At 41.0% G+C, this 15682-nt stretch overlaps 1 protein-coding gene across 3 annotated transcripts in view; it reads right to left on the reverse strand.

Annotated features, from left to right (window-relative positions):
* Positions 1 to 15682, reverse strand: part of ANKRD13A (ankyrin repeat domain 13A) — a 45600-nt gene that overhangs the window by 15765 nt on the left and 14153 nt on the right. For all 3 annotated transcript variants that reach the window (XM_001378236.4, XM_007490409.3, XM_007490410.3), the window contains exons 4-8: positions 10859 to 10904; positions 8807 to 8950; positions 7827 to 8016; positions 2784 to 2850; positions 1481 to 1562 (exon numbers count right to left, since the gene is read on the reverse strand). In XM_001378236.4, the coding sequence (XP_001378273.1) occupies positions 1481 to 1562; positions 2784 to 2850; positions 7827 to 8016; positions 8807 to 8950; positions 10859 to 10904 (529 nt within the window). The remainder of the gene's footprint in view (positions 1 to 1480; positions 1563 to 2783; positions 2851 to 7826; positions 8017 to 8806; positions 8951 to 10858; positions 10905 to 15682) is intronic.

Below are 15682 nucleotides of genomic sequence, written 5' to 3' on the forward strand. Positions count from 1 at the left end.
CCTTACCTTCCGTCTTAGAATCAATCCTGCAGTAAGGACCAGGCAATGAGAGTGAAGTGACTTGCCCAGGGCCACACAGCTAGGAAATGTCAGAGGCCAAATTTGAAATAGGATGGCCTGGCTCTCTAATTCACTGAGCCATCTAGCTGCTCCCCATGGCCAGCTCTAAATAAATACTTATTAACATATTCACTGAGGACTACTCAAGAATATGGATCTTCTCACATGGAAGAACCAAGGAGACCTGGGTTCCAATTCTGACTCCATGACAACTTAGTATAACCTGATGCTCTTAAAAGAGGGTTGGTGGGGAGGGAGGGGGAGAGAGAGAGAGAGACAGAGAGAGAGACAGAGACAGAGAGAGACAGAGAGACAGAGAGAGAGAGAGAGAGACAGAGAGAGAGAGAGACAGACAGAGAGAGAGAGAGAGAGACAGAGAGAGAGAGACAGAGAGTGTATGTGAAGAGATGATCTCTAAGATTCCTTTCAGCTTTAAATCTTATGAACTTTTAAGGTATTTAATATCTACAAGTCTCTCAGGCTTTTGTTCTGAGAGATGAAAAAGAAGGCCTCAAGGTAAAGAAAAAATGAGGCCATTACAGGTTTGGGTTTCTCTCTTCTAAACTGGATAACCCTTAGAAAAATGATTGAAGACTACAACATATTGTAAGAAAAATCCTGAAAGAACCCTCCCATGTGGAAGCAAATGAGACATTTTTTACTATTATTCTGTTAAAAGTGATCATTGTTTAAAAATTGTAATTTAGAGTTTATGGCTTTGTTTTCATGTTGTTATTTTTTTTACTTGAACAGTTTAATTATAATGGAAGAATTAAGGTTTCTTCCAGCTCTGATATTCTGGTTATCAAAAGCAAAATGATAGCAAACATTTTTTTTTAAATCGAAGCATCCAAAACCAAGCTAAAAATAATAAATATGGAATATATATTATATATAACAACACTATTTAACACAAATAATATATAATGGACAATATAGATAATATGTAAATAATATACAAATATTTTATTTATACTTTTAAATAATTTTGTTTTAAATATTTAATTTTAATAATGTTTATTCAATAAATGTGTTGCTAAATTATGAATTTTTTATGAATAAATTTTTCCTTAGGAAACATGGCACCAAATTTCCAGCACTTGTGACGGGAGAATAACTCTCCTGCACAGCAATAGCTTGCCTTGGAACTCTTTCCTGATTATTTCTCAGTTTAATTAAGTATCCCACTGGTAAACACATTCAAATACCTTTCTAAGAGTTAGTCTAGTCTAACAATCATCCTTAATAAACATAGCCAAGGTCCCGTGGCCTGTTTAAGAGGGGCTAATGGCAACAATAACCCTTAAGACAGGTCACTTTTTGCTAAATGAATACAGGAAAACGTAGGCTTGTTCTCTTTACTCAACGACTCGCCAGACCACACAATGTTCGGTCGCTCATGCCCACCCCCCAAAGTTACCTTTGTATCTCTTTTTCTCGTCCTCAGTCAAATGTTCTGTTCGTATTTTGGTGATTACACTTACATTGTTTACCGAGTACACCTTGGGGAAGGGTCCAAAAGAAAGGGAACAGTTAGCCAAAGAAAGCCAAAACATGAACAAGAAACCTTTAAAAACAAACCAAGAACAACAATTCTGAACAAGCAATGGTGACTACAACTCCACCTTTGGGGCCCCCCCAGCTAGGCTCAAATATATGAGGTTACCCTCTGAGAAATCTAACCACCATCAGGGGCTCCATCCAGAGTGGACAGGGACATTCCGGAAGGTCCGTTCACCATCCTACTGGCACTGGTTTCTCCCTACAGTTCTTCTCTCATTGGAACATTTCACCCATTTCAAATGAACAATGACTGAGGTTTCCTGGTTGTATTTCTTTCGACTGTCTTAAAATATCGATCGGTCATCTCTATGGTGCTTAACAGAATTAGGTTCTAACGGTATGTGGCATATGTAGTCATCAGCTGGGCAAACCCAAGTAGTGAACACAAGGTTCTCTAAGCCTACAGGACTACAGGAAACAAGCACATGACAGTGGATTGTTGGCGCTTTTTCTTAACTATTTGGATGACACTTAACCAACACCAATATGGTTGGGGAATGGGGTGTTTCAGATAACCAAATATTCTGGTTAATGGAGTTCCTCTTTGTATCATCCAGGGGGAGCTGCCAGTTTTCAAAAACTTCTCTACAATGAAGTCATCAGGCCAAACAACGCTTTGAATTCAGAAGGCATCTCGGGATCTCACCGTGCCCAAATCTGAGTCGTCATTACGAATCTCGCCTTTTCATTAGGCTCCAGCTCAGAAGGCCAGTATAAACAGAGATCAGAATCTCAGGTAAATGAGCTTTATTACAGCATGACTTTTTATAAAAAAACAATTCCTGATATAGCGACTGAAACAGTAGGAACTTTCATCATGATTAGAATTTAAAAACAAGTGAAAGCCAATTACTATTTAAAAAAGAAAATTCCTTATAAACAAAGCTGAACAACGGTATTAATTTGGAGCCTTTCTTTAGGGGCTAAAAGACTGGTCTGGGATTTGCATCGAGTGTCTGTACTCCTCCTTCAAAAGAGTCTCCCTTTACCATCACTCGAGTCTTCCCAAGATGGAGACCCACGAAAAATTCCCATTTCAAGCCATTCCCCCAGACCCCAATCATTTTGAGGGTTGAAGTGCCAGGAAAGCCTAGCAGAGAACCGTCATTGCATAGGAGCTCAAAAGCCATAGGAAATCTTATGTTAAGAGTTCATTTTACCTTTGCTTCGTAACCATTAACAACTTCTGCTTTATCTGTCCTCCATCCCCAGAATCCGGATTTAGTTCTGATAAAAAGTGAACACCACAAATTGCTACAGGTACAACATGCCATTCAGATTTACCCCTGAAGTCTTTTCTTTTTTTTTTTTCAGCTGAATTTAGCAAAAGATAGGGATTAGGAACCTTGGAAACCACAGTCGTCTACACTCAAGCAAAAAGAAGGCAAAACGTCACACACACCCCTTCCCACCCAAGCTTTCTAATCAACATGCCTCCGTCCTGGCATGGAGAATATTAGGCAGAAACACGTTTCATGCCCCGTCAGCCTAAGGCAGTTGGGCACAGTGGGAAGAAGGCCCAACATCAGGATCAGGATTGCACTGGGAGTCCATCGTGGCTCTGGAGTTTACTGTGTTACTTTGGACAAATGGACTTCAACCTCTGAGATAAGACCTCACAGAGCTGGGGTGAGAATCCAATGGGTGTGAAGCCCTTCTCTGCCTTTATCAGTTAGGCTTCTCTCCAGACGACCCTGGCGAGGTGGGAATTGTTGGCTGAGGGCCTCTGGTTCCTAAGAAGCGAGGATGACCACCACCAAAGACCTTGCCAGATGAGGTGAGCCCTGATTTAGGAAGCTCCAATCATCACCGGCTCTCCTCACTTCTCTAACAAGCTGATTTTCCTCAATCGAGGAGCTCTTGGAGCAATGAAGCACCACGACTCAGAAGAGGGCAGGGGGAGGGAGGGAAGAGAAATGCCAGCACTTGGGGGGCCCACTCTGGAACCCCACGAGAGCTGGGCAGTGAGCTGTGAGTCACACGATGCCAGGCTTGGCACACAAGGGGATGGCTGTTAAAAGCGGCATTTTAGCAGTTGACTCCAATTTGTCATATCTCAATATTGCACCAGCAGCTGAGCGTTAGGCAAAGTGCCCAAATAGCCAACCAATTCCTGCCAAATGCTACCACACATGGCAGAAGAGGCCTGATAAACAAAGAGAGCAGAGCCCTGGGGAGAGCAAGCCTTTTACTCAGGAGCCACGTCTAGGCTCCATCCTCTGGTCCAGGACATCTGAGCCTCCTTCATAGTTGACGAGGTTTCCCTTACTTGGGTGCTGGTCGCATTCTGCCTGGATTCTGTTCTCCTCTGACTCAGTGAGGGGGGGAATAGTCGTTGACCGGCCTTTATTGCTGGCAGGAGCCCAAGGAAAGGGACCAAGTTATCCAAATCAGAAGGAAAGCTAACCGGCATTTATTTATGTTTTCAAACAACCTAGTTTTGTTTTGTTTATTAAATTCCCTCATAAAGGAAGTTTTTTCCATAAGGGCATTACAGAGTAATTTAAAAGAATCATTACAAAATTACATGTCAAAAAAGATAAGGGGTGGTTCACAGGATGGAATGCAAGGCCTGGGGATGAAAGGTTCTGGTTTCAAAACTAGCCACAGATGATTTTAGGCTGTGTGACCCTGGGCAAGTCACTTGACCCCCATTGCCTAGCCCTTACCACTCTTCTGCTTTGGAACCAACAATTAGCACTGATTCTAAGACAAAAGGTAAGGGTTTTTTTAAACAATTTTTTTTTCTCAAAAGATAAAGAAATGGAGTCCTATTGTATCAGATATCTCTTTAACCAAAATGAACCAAGATAAAAGGGATTTTATTTTCACTGCTTCCCTGCAGATTATCTTCTCCCTTCCTAAGTATCTCACATCTCTCAAGGGAAAGGAAAGAAGTAATATGGAGAGTGAAGGCCTCAAAAGGGAATATAATAAATCCTGAGGCCTGAGAGTTTACAGTTCAGAAAGAAAGAAAGAACCAAAAGCAAAAAGAGCTTTTGGGACCTCCGAAATGCAGACTCCTTCCATTAGACCACTGATCTATTTTGTCACAAAATATAGGGAAAAAAGAAGAAATTTCTGCTCATTCCCTAATTCATTCTAAACTTCTTTAGATTATATTTATCCTGGAAGGTTTAGTCCACATAAGTGATATCCAGTTTTAGAAGAAATTCTAAGCTCTTGCCTTCCACAGCATCCTCCCTACTCTAAAAGAGGTATTCCTTCCTCCAGTGAACCATGGTAGTCCCCACTCATTCATACCCACTAGGAAAGGAATCCTGGGAACATATTTCCCTTCCAGCCAGCCTCTGCTCCGACTAGAGTGAGAACTGACACTTAAAAGCTATGGAGCTATTAAATCCCAGATGCTACAGCTTGGCTTTCAACAGGACTCCAACATATTCTCGACAATAGACTGTGGTTCCATTTCAAGATCCTTCATCTTCTCAGGACTGACTCTGGTTCACCTGGCTCTGGTGAATCTGGCTGAGTCTGGCTTCTCTTTCCCTGACTACTAATCAGGGCCCAAAAGGGACAGAAGCCCAGAGGCTTACAAAGTAAGAGATGCTCCTTCCAATTCCAGCTTATCCCTAATTCCAAAGCTAGAAAACTTCATCCAAACTAGAACCCTCCCTCCTTCCCCTTGCTAACTAGAGTGGCTAGAGTTCCAAGGAGAATGCTGATTGGAGCTAGATGCCGACTTCTCCTTGACAGCTGCTGCTCTACATTTTAGAAGACATCCATCTCAAATAAACTAGCACACTTTGCTGCTTTCCCTGTAATTGTGGCACAAAAGAGGCTTCATCTCTTTGTGAAAGACTCCAATCCATACAGATAGACTGGAAGGAAGAGATGGGGGGAAATGACCATAAATTAACCATCAATGAAGGGAAGAAAACATTTTTTTCTCATTATAAGTTTGATAAACACTAGAGTCCAATGGGGAGAACTATCCAAAACTAAGTGGGCCCACACCAAGTCATAGTCATAGTCATAGTCATTCAAATGACTCTTCAGAAAACCACGAGGTCACTCGATCAGGTGGCCATCTCCCACTGCTGGAAGGTGCTCCTTCCTCTAAGGGTCTGAATCCTTCCTGTGGAACATTCCCTGGTTCTCCTCCTCCAACTTCAAGGCTGATCTCCCTCCTTACGTCTCCCTAGAGTACTTTGAGACTTTCCTCTACCCTCTCATACCTTATCTTATCTTCTACTGAAGGGCATGAGGCACATACCTAACTCCTGTTAAAAGGAGTTTCTGGAGGACAAGGACTATCTAGGTTTTTATCACCACATCCCTAGTGCCTGGAACATGCTAGGTATTTCTGTGAGTTGAATGGAATTGGCCAACAACCCACTACCACAAGAATTTGGGTCTGTTCAGATACCTGAGAGCAGCTTTGATGACTCTTAGTATCTTTGCGTCACCAGGATCTAGCTGTGCACGGCACACAGTAGGTGCTTAAATGCTTGAGTTATGCATTTAATCAATTTTATCGATTTGTTCCTTGGTAAATGTCAGAGTTGCAGGGGTAAATTTTATGTGACTTTTGTGACCGCACGAATACAAAGTGCATCCAAATCTCAGGCACCTTTTTAATCCATCTTTACCTGGGAGCAAACTATAACCAACTTCTCTCTAAGCTACCCTTATCAGCAATATTTAAAAAAGGTCTCGCCTTGTGTGAATAAGTATAAAGGCCATTCCCCTGACAGTTTCATCTTGATGAATTCCTCCTAAGCTGGAAAGACTCCTTCCAGGGCCAAGAGCAGTCCCAGGGCTACCTATTATAGCACAGGAGGCCTGTACATCTGAACTGCAGTTTGCTCCAGGAGGATGCTGAGACATTGGGGACACTCCTCAAACTTCCCTGGGACTCAGTCGTTCACATTAACTTTTACCCAGGTTCATCCCCAGGCTCACAATCATTAAAACATGAGAGGTTTTATATATTTGGATAAACCAGGTCAAAGAGAGAATGAAGACTAATACTGGGATAACTATTGCTGACACCACAAGAAGGAAGCAACTCATTTTCCTGAACAAAGGGAACCCAGTGCAACAGGAGGAGAGTAAGACGAGATTTCCCTGGCCCTTCCAATCAGCTATCTGAGCCCAGAGCCTATTGATTCCACAAGGGTCACTCAGGGAAACTCAGGATGCTAGAATAGAAAGACTAGATTTGGGACCAGCAGACTCGGGTTCCAAACCAGACTCTGCCATTTACTCCCTGTGTGACCAAGGACAAGTCATTTTACCGTTCTGGGTATTTTTCACACATATAAGAGAACAGGCTTGGACTAGATAACCCCTAAGGTCCCTTCCAGCTCTAATCCTGCTGTGATCTTCGGAAACCTTCCTCAACCTTCTATATTGTAAAAAATCTTTGTGGAATAAAAGTAGAAGAGTTAAGAAAAGGCATTAAAAAGAGGGAGAAAATGGTACAAACAATCTGAATACATTCAAAGCTGCTTTCATTCTCATTTTAAACTGCCACTCTGCTTTACAGTGAAATGGGTGTGATGTCCTAAGCAAACCAAGAGGACTCTCATGAACTCCCTAGACGGAGTTCTCTTCTAGAAATACTCAAGCTAAAGTGCATAGGAGAAATCATCATCATCGAGGCCCATCTTTTATGTGACTATCCTAGATTAATGAAAGAAACCCAAAACTCAATCAGCAATAGTAGTAGTTTTGGGAAACTGAGGCACAGGGCTCTTCCCATCTCAAAAAACCAACTCCCAGAGACTAACTCTAGCCCATTAATGCTGGTGAAAAGAACCCCACAACCTGTCAGTATTTAAATGGTATTGTAACTAGTAATTACATTCAACACCATTTTGACACAATGCAGAAGACACCTTTCATGAGTGGCCCAAGCTGCAGATGGGGAAGGTCTCTAAGATTTAAAATGTTCTGGATTTCACAAAGATCCACCAGAAGGGGCACATAAAAGAAGACAGTGACACACTTTCCTCAAAAGACTTCTCACTAATGAACTATAAAAATCAGGTGCCATACTGGGTGTCATCTGTGATTTACACTTTGTTACGAGTCAAGGCTGGCTTTAAACCCACTGGTATTTATCACGTCAAATTATAAATACCCCAATACAGTCATCATTTTCAGTAATGCGTAAGTGGCACTTTAGGGGAGCAGTAAAGGGATTAGTCATTAAACTACAGAGCTTAAATTAATACCTTTCAAAAGCAATATTTTTAGTCTCGAGGCTGGTATTAATGACCGGAGATGTGAGGCGCCTTTCTACTTCCCTCCCTTTAGGCTTCATGGAATCCAAAGTGAGGCGTTCCATTTCTTGAGAGAGATCAAAGTGTTCGGTCGTGACGACTTTGTCATCATGGTTAACTTCCATCAATTCGGCCCAGCTATCTATTGACATGAGACAGAAGGTGTGACCGAAAGAAGCAAAGAGAAAGAAGAAAGCCCTGCTAGATATTAAGATTCATTTTCCTTCAAATGCCTCCTCCCAAATCCCACTTTATAAAATGAAGCAATTCCGTTTTAAATTACCCTAACACAGGTTTTCTTTGACTGGCTTCCCCTCATGCCCAACAAGCTTCTGAGCCACCTTAGCACTACAGAAGCAGGGGACTTTACAGATGAAGTAAATACAGATGATCACATATAGTCCAACCCCCTTTCTTTACAGGAGCAGGAAATTCCTTTAAAAAAAAAAAACCTGTGCTTGGAGTAGATATTCAAATCATCTTTCACTCCAATCTTTAAGAAGATGCTTAAAATCAAGTACTAATTTTCCAATGGCTTTGTATGATCTTGATTTTCCACCCTCCAAAACTGAGGATCTCAGATTAACTGAGCCTCCCATACTAGGCGTCATGCTAAGGCTGGGAGATGCAAAGAATCAGAAGAGACAGTTCCTACCCTCACGAAGTACATAGTCTGATTAGAGAGACAAGCCCGATACCCAGAAGACCTAACAAGCACCAGGCAAAAACAAAGTGTCTGATGAGCGTGAAATGGCTCTGGGATGGGGTTTGTTGTTTTTTTTTTTAACCAAAAATCAATAGGAGAAGCGATTATGTCACAGCACCCAAAAAATCCTGTATGTATCCAAATAAATGCAACATGACTTTGGAAGCATTTTTCTAAGGCTACAACGAACTGATTTGGTGAATGGAAAAAGTATTGAGTCACTTACCCTCTCCCTTAAAAATAAAACTACGCCTTCCTCTTATCCAGCTCATGTTTTCAAAGCCCAATAATGTGATATCAACTCGGAGTTTGGCCCCACTTTTCCAAATGCGACAGACATCATTGGGACATATCCTAGAAACCAATGGCACTGCAAAAGAGAACATTTCCAACTAATAAAACCCATCAAAGACAAAAGGAGAACACCTAAATGGCAAGAAATCTTGATCTGAATAGCAAAGGAGGAGAAATATAGTGTCCATGCGGTAGAACCAGAAGTTTGGGGGAAGCACACATCATCTTCAATCTGGGGAAGACCAATCCCCCAATAAGCATTCATCAGGCTTCCACCACATGCAAGGCACGGTGCAAAGGGCTGGGGAAACAAATGGTCAGACATTTTCCCTGCCCCAAAAAGAGATCTCTCTCTCTCTCTCTCTCTCTCTCTCTCTCTCTCTCTCTCTCTCTCTCTCTCTCTCTCTCTCTCTCTCTCTCTCTCTCTCTCTCTCTCCCTCTCTCTCTGTCTCTCTCTCTGTCTGTCTCTGTCTCTGTCTGTCTCTGTCTCTCTCTCCCCCCCCTCTCTCTCTCCGTCTCTCTCTCTCTGTCTCTCTCTCTCTCTCTCTCTGTCTCTCTCTCTCTTTCTCTCCCTCTCCCTCTCTCTCCCTCTCTCTCTCTCTGTCTGTCTCTCTCGCTCTGTCTCTCTCCCCCCTCTCCCCCCCCCCTCTCTCTCTCTCTCTCCCTCTCTCTCTGTCTCTCTCTCTCTGTCTGTCTCTGTCTCTGTCTCTCTCTCTCTTTGTCTCACTCACACACACACACACAGAGGAATCTTGAGGGAGAAGGTGAACTGCTAGTAGTTGGGGGGCATGGGGGCTAGAAAAGGCCTCATGTGGGACATACCACCTAAACAGAGGTTTAAGGAAGCTAAGGATTCTGAAAGGTGTCCAGGAAAGGGAACCACATACAAGTATGGAGAGGAGAATGGGAGGAAGAGAAGGGAGGAAATGAGCATTTAGTAAGGGTCTACTATATGCAAGGCTAAGCGTTATAACAAATATCTCACTTGATCTTCATACCCACCCCAGAAGGTAGGTGACGTTATTATCCTCACCTTACAGGGGAGGAAACCAAGGCAAAAAGAGGTTATGGGATTTGTCCAGGATCACGCAGCTGGTAGGTACTTAAGGCTATTTTGAACTTGGGTCTTCCTGCCCAGGGTGTATCCACTGTACTATCTTGGGGCTTCTGGGCAGGCCACTCTGGCTGACCCAAAGGGAGTGTAAGGGGGAGCAATAGATCATAAAAGTCTGGAAAAGCAGGCTGAGACAGATTGTAAAGGGAGTGAAGTGCCCAGGAGAGACACTCTACAACAGAGATTGTGCCCTCTTTCTTACAGCTCTTTGGGGGGGAGGCAGAGCTGGCTCTACACTGCCTCAAAAGAGCTCTCAATCGGTCTCTCTCCTACCACTTACCCCGATCACATTTCCTGCCCTCTTACAGTCAGGATACAAGGTTATGTTCCATCCTTCCTGCCTGCCCAAGTGTCCTGGCCATCCACTTCCAGCCAGCCCAAACCTTCCCACAAAGTTCACCGTGTCAGACAGTAAAGGTTTCTTCTTAAATCTGTTTTGCCAGAAGTTTCCCAGGGTTCTCCCAATTAGTGCACACGAGGGTTTACTCACATTGTAAAAATGTTGTTTGCTTTGTGAAAGGATATGAATAGCTCCTACTATTTTTAAGGGTTTACAAATCATTAGTACATGAGGATGCAGAAGGGTCGGGGGGCTAAAGAGATCAGAGAAACAAAGCTAGGGAATTAGGAGATAATTAGAAATAGGAAAAAGCATCTTAAAATAACAATAATCAAATATTTACAGAAAATTGTCTTTAGTAATGATTTGCTTTAAAAAATCTGCCTTACCTACAATCTGGGAGAAGCATCTATTTCCTAAAGCAAGGTTATTGCAGCATCCAGCTATTTTCCTAGCTCTGGCAATACATTTTAGAGGCGGGGCTTACATTTGGACAAAGACTAATAAATTCAAAACATGTAGCCACTTACCCCAACTAGTGAATTCCCATTTCATCTGTACATAAAAATCAGGTGCCTGGTGGAGACAAACAAGAATTCCAAATTCACCACAAAGCAGGCTCATTAATGTACATTTAGAATTACCAACCAAATATCAGTACAATTATTGTTGATTATGAGAAAATATGAGTCTAGTCCAATTCCCAGACCCAAGATAGAGCCACAAAAATCATTGATGTTTTAAGCTCCTACAAATAATGTGAAAACATTGTTTTATTTAAAAATCTCACTTATAACAGTAACAAAACCTATTCAGTATCTAGGAATGAACTTAGATATATCTGACTTTTATCACTATAAGCAGATGGGATTTCTACCAGGAATGCAAGGCTGCTTTTATATTAGGAAAACTATCAGCATAATTGACCATGTTAATAACCAAACTAACAGAAATCACATGATTATCTCAATGGATGCAGAAAAAGCCTTCAACAAAATACAACACCCATTCCTATTAAAAACACTAGAAAGCACAGGAATAAATGGGCCTTTCCATAAAACTGTAAGTAGTAGCTGCCTAAAACTATGAGCAAGTATCATCTGCAATGGAGATAAGCCTTCCAAAGAAGATCAGGGGTGAAACCAGGATGTCCATTATCACCACAGTTATTTAATATTTTATTGGCAATTAGAGAAGAAAAAGAAATTGAAGGAGTTAAAGTAGATGATGGGGAAAACAAACTATCACTCTTTGATATGATGATATGATGGTATTCTTAGAGAATCAACTAAAAAACTAGTTGAAATAATTAATAACTTAAGCAAAGTTGCAGGATACAAGATAAACCAACTTTATAAATCATCAGCATTTGTAAATATTTCCAACAAAGTTTAGCAGCAAGAGTTAGAAAGAGAAATGCTCATTTAAAATAATTCTAGACAATACAAAATACTTGGGAATCTACTTGTCAAGACAAATATAGGAATTATATGAACACAATTGCAAAACATTTTTCACACAAATATGAGTAAGATCTAAACAATTGGAAAAAATATTAATTGTTCATGGGTAGGCCAAGCTAGTAGAATAAAAATGACACTTCTGCCTAAATTAGTTTACTTATTCAGTGCCATGCCAATCAAAGTACCAAAAAAGTATTTTATATAGAACAAAAATAATAACAAAACTCATCCTAACGAACAAAAGACCAAGAATATCAAGGGAAATAATGAAGAAAAAATGTGAAGGACAGTGGTCTAGCAATACTAGGTCTCAAACTGTACTATAAAATAGTCATCATCAAACAATCTGGCACTGGCTAAGAAATAGAAGGGTGGATCCATGGAATAGATTAGGGATAATTAATCTTAGCAATAAACCCAAAGCTTTTGGGATAAGAACTCATTGACAAAAACTTCTGGGAAAACTAGAAAACAAAATGGCAGAAACTAGGTATAGACCAATATCCTCTATATACCTTATATACCAAGATAAGGTCAAAAAGGGTATATGATTTAGATAAGAAGGGTGATTGCTAGCAAACGGAAACCAGAATAGTTTTATCTGGCAGATTTATGGAGAAGTGAAGAATTTATGAACCAAACGAGAGAGAGAGAGATAGACAGAGAGAGACAGAGACAGACAGAGACAGACAGAGAGACAGAGAGAGAGAGAGAGAGAGAGAACATTGTAAGATTTAAAATGAATAATTTTGATTATATTAAATTCAAAAGGTTTTATACAAACAAAGTCAATGTAACCAAGATTAGAAGATAAACAACAAAGTGAGGGGAAAATTTTATAACATTTCTCTGAAAAAGGTCTCATTTCTCAAATCTATAGAAAACATCAGATTTTTAAGAATACAAGCCATTCCCCAATTGACAAATGATTAAAGGATAGGAATAGTTTTCAATTGAAGAAATCAAAGCTATCAAAAATCATATAAAAAATGTTCTAAATCTCTCTTGATTAGAGAAATGCAAATTAAAATAATTCTGAGGTACCACCTCACATCTATCAGATTGGCCAATATGACAGTAAAGGAAATGATAAATGTTGGAGGGGATGTGGCAAAATTGAGACACTAAAGCATTGCTGGTGGAGTTGATGTGAACTGATCCAATCATTCTGGAAGGCAATTGGAACTACCGTGCATACCCTTGGATCCTATAATACTACTCCAAGCTTTGTATACCAGAGATTAGAAAAGGGGGTTGGTCCTACTTGTACAAAAATATTTAGAGCTGCTCTTTTGTGGTGACAAAGAATTGGAATTGAGGGGATGTTCTTCCATTAGAGAACAGATGAACAAACTGTGGTATATGGTGGTGATGGAATACTGTTGTGCTAGAAGAAATGATACACAAAATGATTTCAGAAAGAGCTGGAAAGACCTTCAAGGACTGACACAGTGAAAAAAAAGCAGAAACACTTGAACACCATACACAGACACAGCAATAATATTCAAAGATCAACTGTGAACGATTCAGCTACTCTCAGCAATACAACGATCTAGGCCAACTCTGAGCTGTCAGAGATTAAGAACTAAATAACTCAACATCCTCTAGCAACAATGTTAATATTTCTCATGACAAAACAAGATTTCCCAAATGCATAAAAAGATCCAAGATGGGAAGTCAAGGGAAGACATGACAAAAGGACCCCCTCAACTGCAGGGCTTGTGATGTCGAAGGGGCCTCTGTGAACAAACCAGAGCCAGAAAAGAAGTCCTCTCTGGGGAGTCCCGAACTCCCAATGGTCATTGTTTTTTTTAAAAATAAGTTTATTTATTTAATTAATTTAGAATATTTTTCCATGATTACATGAATCATATTCTTTTCCTCCCCTCCTCCCAATTCCCTCCCATAGCCAACGTGCAATTCCACTGGGTTTTACAAGTGTCATTGATATTACTGAAATTCACACTAGGATGGTCATTTAGAGTCTACATCCCTAGTCATATCCCCATTGACCCATGTGGTCAAGCAGTTGTTTTTCTTTGGTGTTTCTGCTCCCACGGTTCTTCCTCTGGATGTGGATAGCATCTTTTTCGTGAGTCCCTCAGAATTGTCCTGGATCACTGCATTGCTGCTAGTAGAGAAGTCTATTACATTCGATTGTGCCACAGTGTATCAGTCTCTGTGTACAATGTTCTCCTGGTTCTGCTCTTTTCACTCTGCATCAGTTTCTGGAGGTCGTTCCAGTTTACATGGAATCCCTCCAGTTCATTATTCCTTTGAGCACAAGAATATTCCATCACCAACATATACCACAATTTGTTCAGCCATTCCCCAATTGAAGGGCATCCCCTCATTTTCCAATTTTTTGCTACCACAAAAAACGCAGCTATGAATATTTTTGTACATGTCTTTTTCCTTATTATCTCTTTGGGGTACAAACCCAGCAGTGCTATGGCTGGATCAAAGGGCAGCCAATCTTTTAGCTCCCTTTGGGCATAGTTCCAAATTGCCCTCCAGAATGATTGGATCAATTCACAACTCCACGAGCAATGCATTAATGTCCCAATTTTGCCACACACACCCCAGAATTCAATACTTTCCTTTGCTGACATGTTAGCCAACTGCTAGGTGTGAGGTGATACCTCAGAGTTGTTTTGTTGTGCATTTCTCTGATTATAAGAGATTTTGAACACTTTTTTCATGTGCTTATTGATAGTTTTGATTTCTTTATCTGAAAATTGCCTATTCATGTCCCTTGCCCATTTATCAATTGAGGAATGGCTTGATTTTTTGTACAATTATTTAGCTCCTTATAAATTTAAGTGATTAGACATTTGTTAGAGGTTTTTGTTATAAAGATTTTTTCACCAGGGGTCATTCTTGAAGAACACTGATGAAGGAGAAGCCAGGCCCTCCCAGGGTGGCTCATTCCACTTCTGGACACTCTTATTCTTAGGAAGCATTCCCTGACACGCAGCAGATGACAGGAGGGTGGGGGGCAGCTTTCAGACCAGTCTTCCTCCTCAGCCCATGGCACCTCTTGCCCCAGAAGACAGGCACTCAGTGTGGCATCTTACCTTGACAAAGGCCTGTCTGCTTGTGCAAATGGCTGTGGAAGGGGCTGTGAGTTACACAAGTTTACACAGGACAACACAAACAGAGGCATATATATTTTCTGTGTCTTGTTGACAAAATCACACATGACAAAATCACACACAAATGCAAGATTCGTGTAAGACTCACATTGTTCTCTAATATATCAATCACACTGGAACAAATTCTCATTTCCAAAATCAAGCATTACAGCAGAATGGGTTTAACTCAAAAAAAGATGCACATTTAGGGGAAGCACCCTAATAATTCCTGCTATCCCAAAGGGGCACAGGTTCTGGGGGAGGCAGTGGGCTCTCCTTCAATGGAGGTTGTCAAAAAAGTAGCTGGATGACCACTTTTCAGGTTATATAATAAAGGGAATTTTTTTGAGTAGAGATGCAAGGCCTCTGGGGGTCCTTCAGTACTAAAATTCTGGGATACTGACACCCAGAGTCATCAATAAAAGATTACATTCTGATGGGTCTCTTCTACTTGAGTACGAAAGGCTGCTGTACATTTACATTTGATTTCTGCTAATAAGCATTATAATTTTTTAATTGATAGGTCGAATGTTATGGCCCTTAGGGATAAGATTCAGGTACCTAGAAAAAACCCTTACCTTCTGTCTTATGAAAGTAAGTATCCATTCCAAGGCAGAAGAGTGGTAAGGACCAGGCAACTGGGATTAAGTGATTTGCCCAGGGTCACATAGCTAGGAAGCATCTGAAGCCACATTTGAACCCAGGACCTCCCCTCTCCAGGCCTAGTGCTCTGTCCACTGAGCCTTCTATCTGCTAC

This window comes from Monodelphis domestica, chromosome 3 (genome assembly GCF_027887165.1).
Source record: "Monodelphis domestica isolate mMonDom1 chromosome 3, mMonDom1.pri, whole genome shotgun sequence".
In the NCBI taxonomy this organism is placed as follows: domain Eukaryota; kingdom Metazoa; phylum Chordata; class Mammalia; order Didelphimorphia; family Didelphidae; genus Monodelphis; species Monodelphis domestica.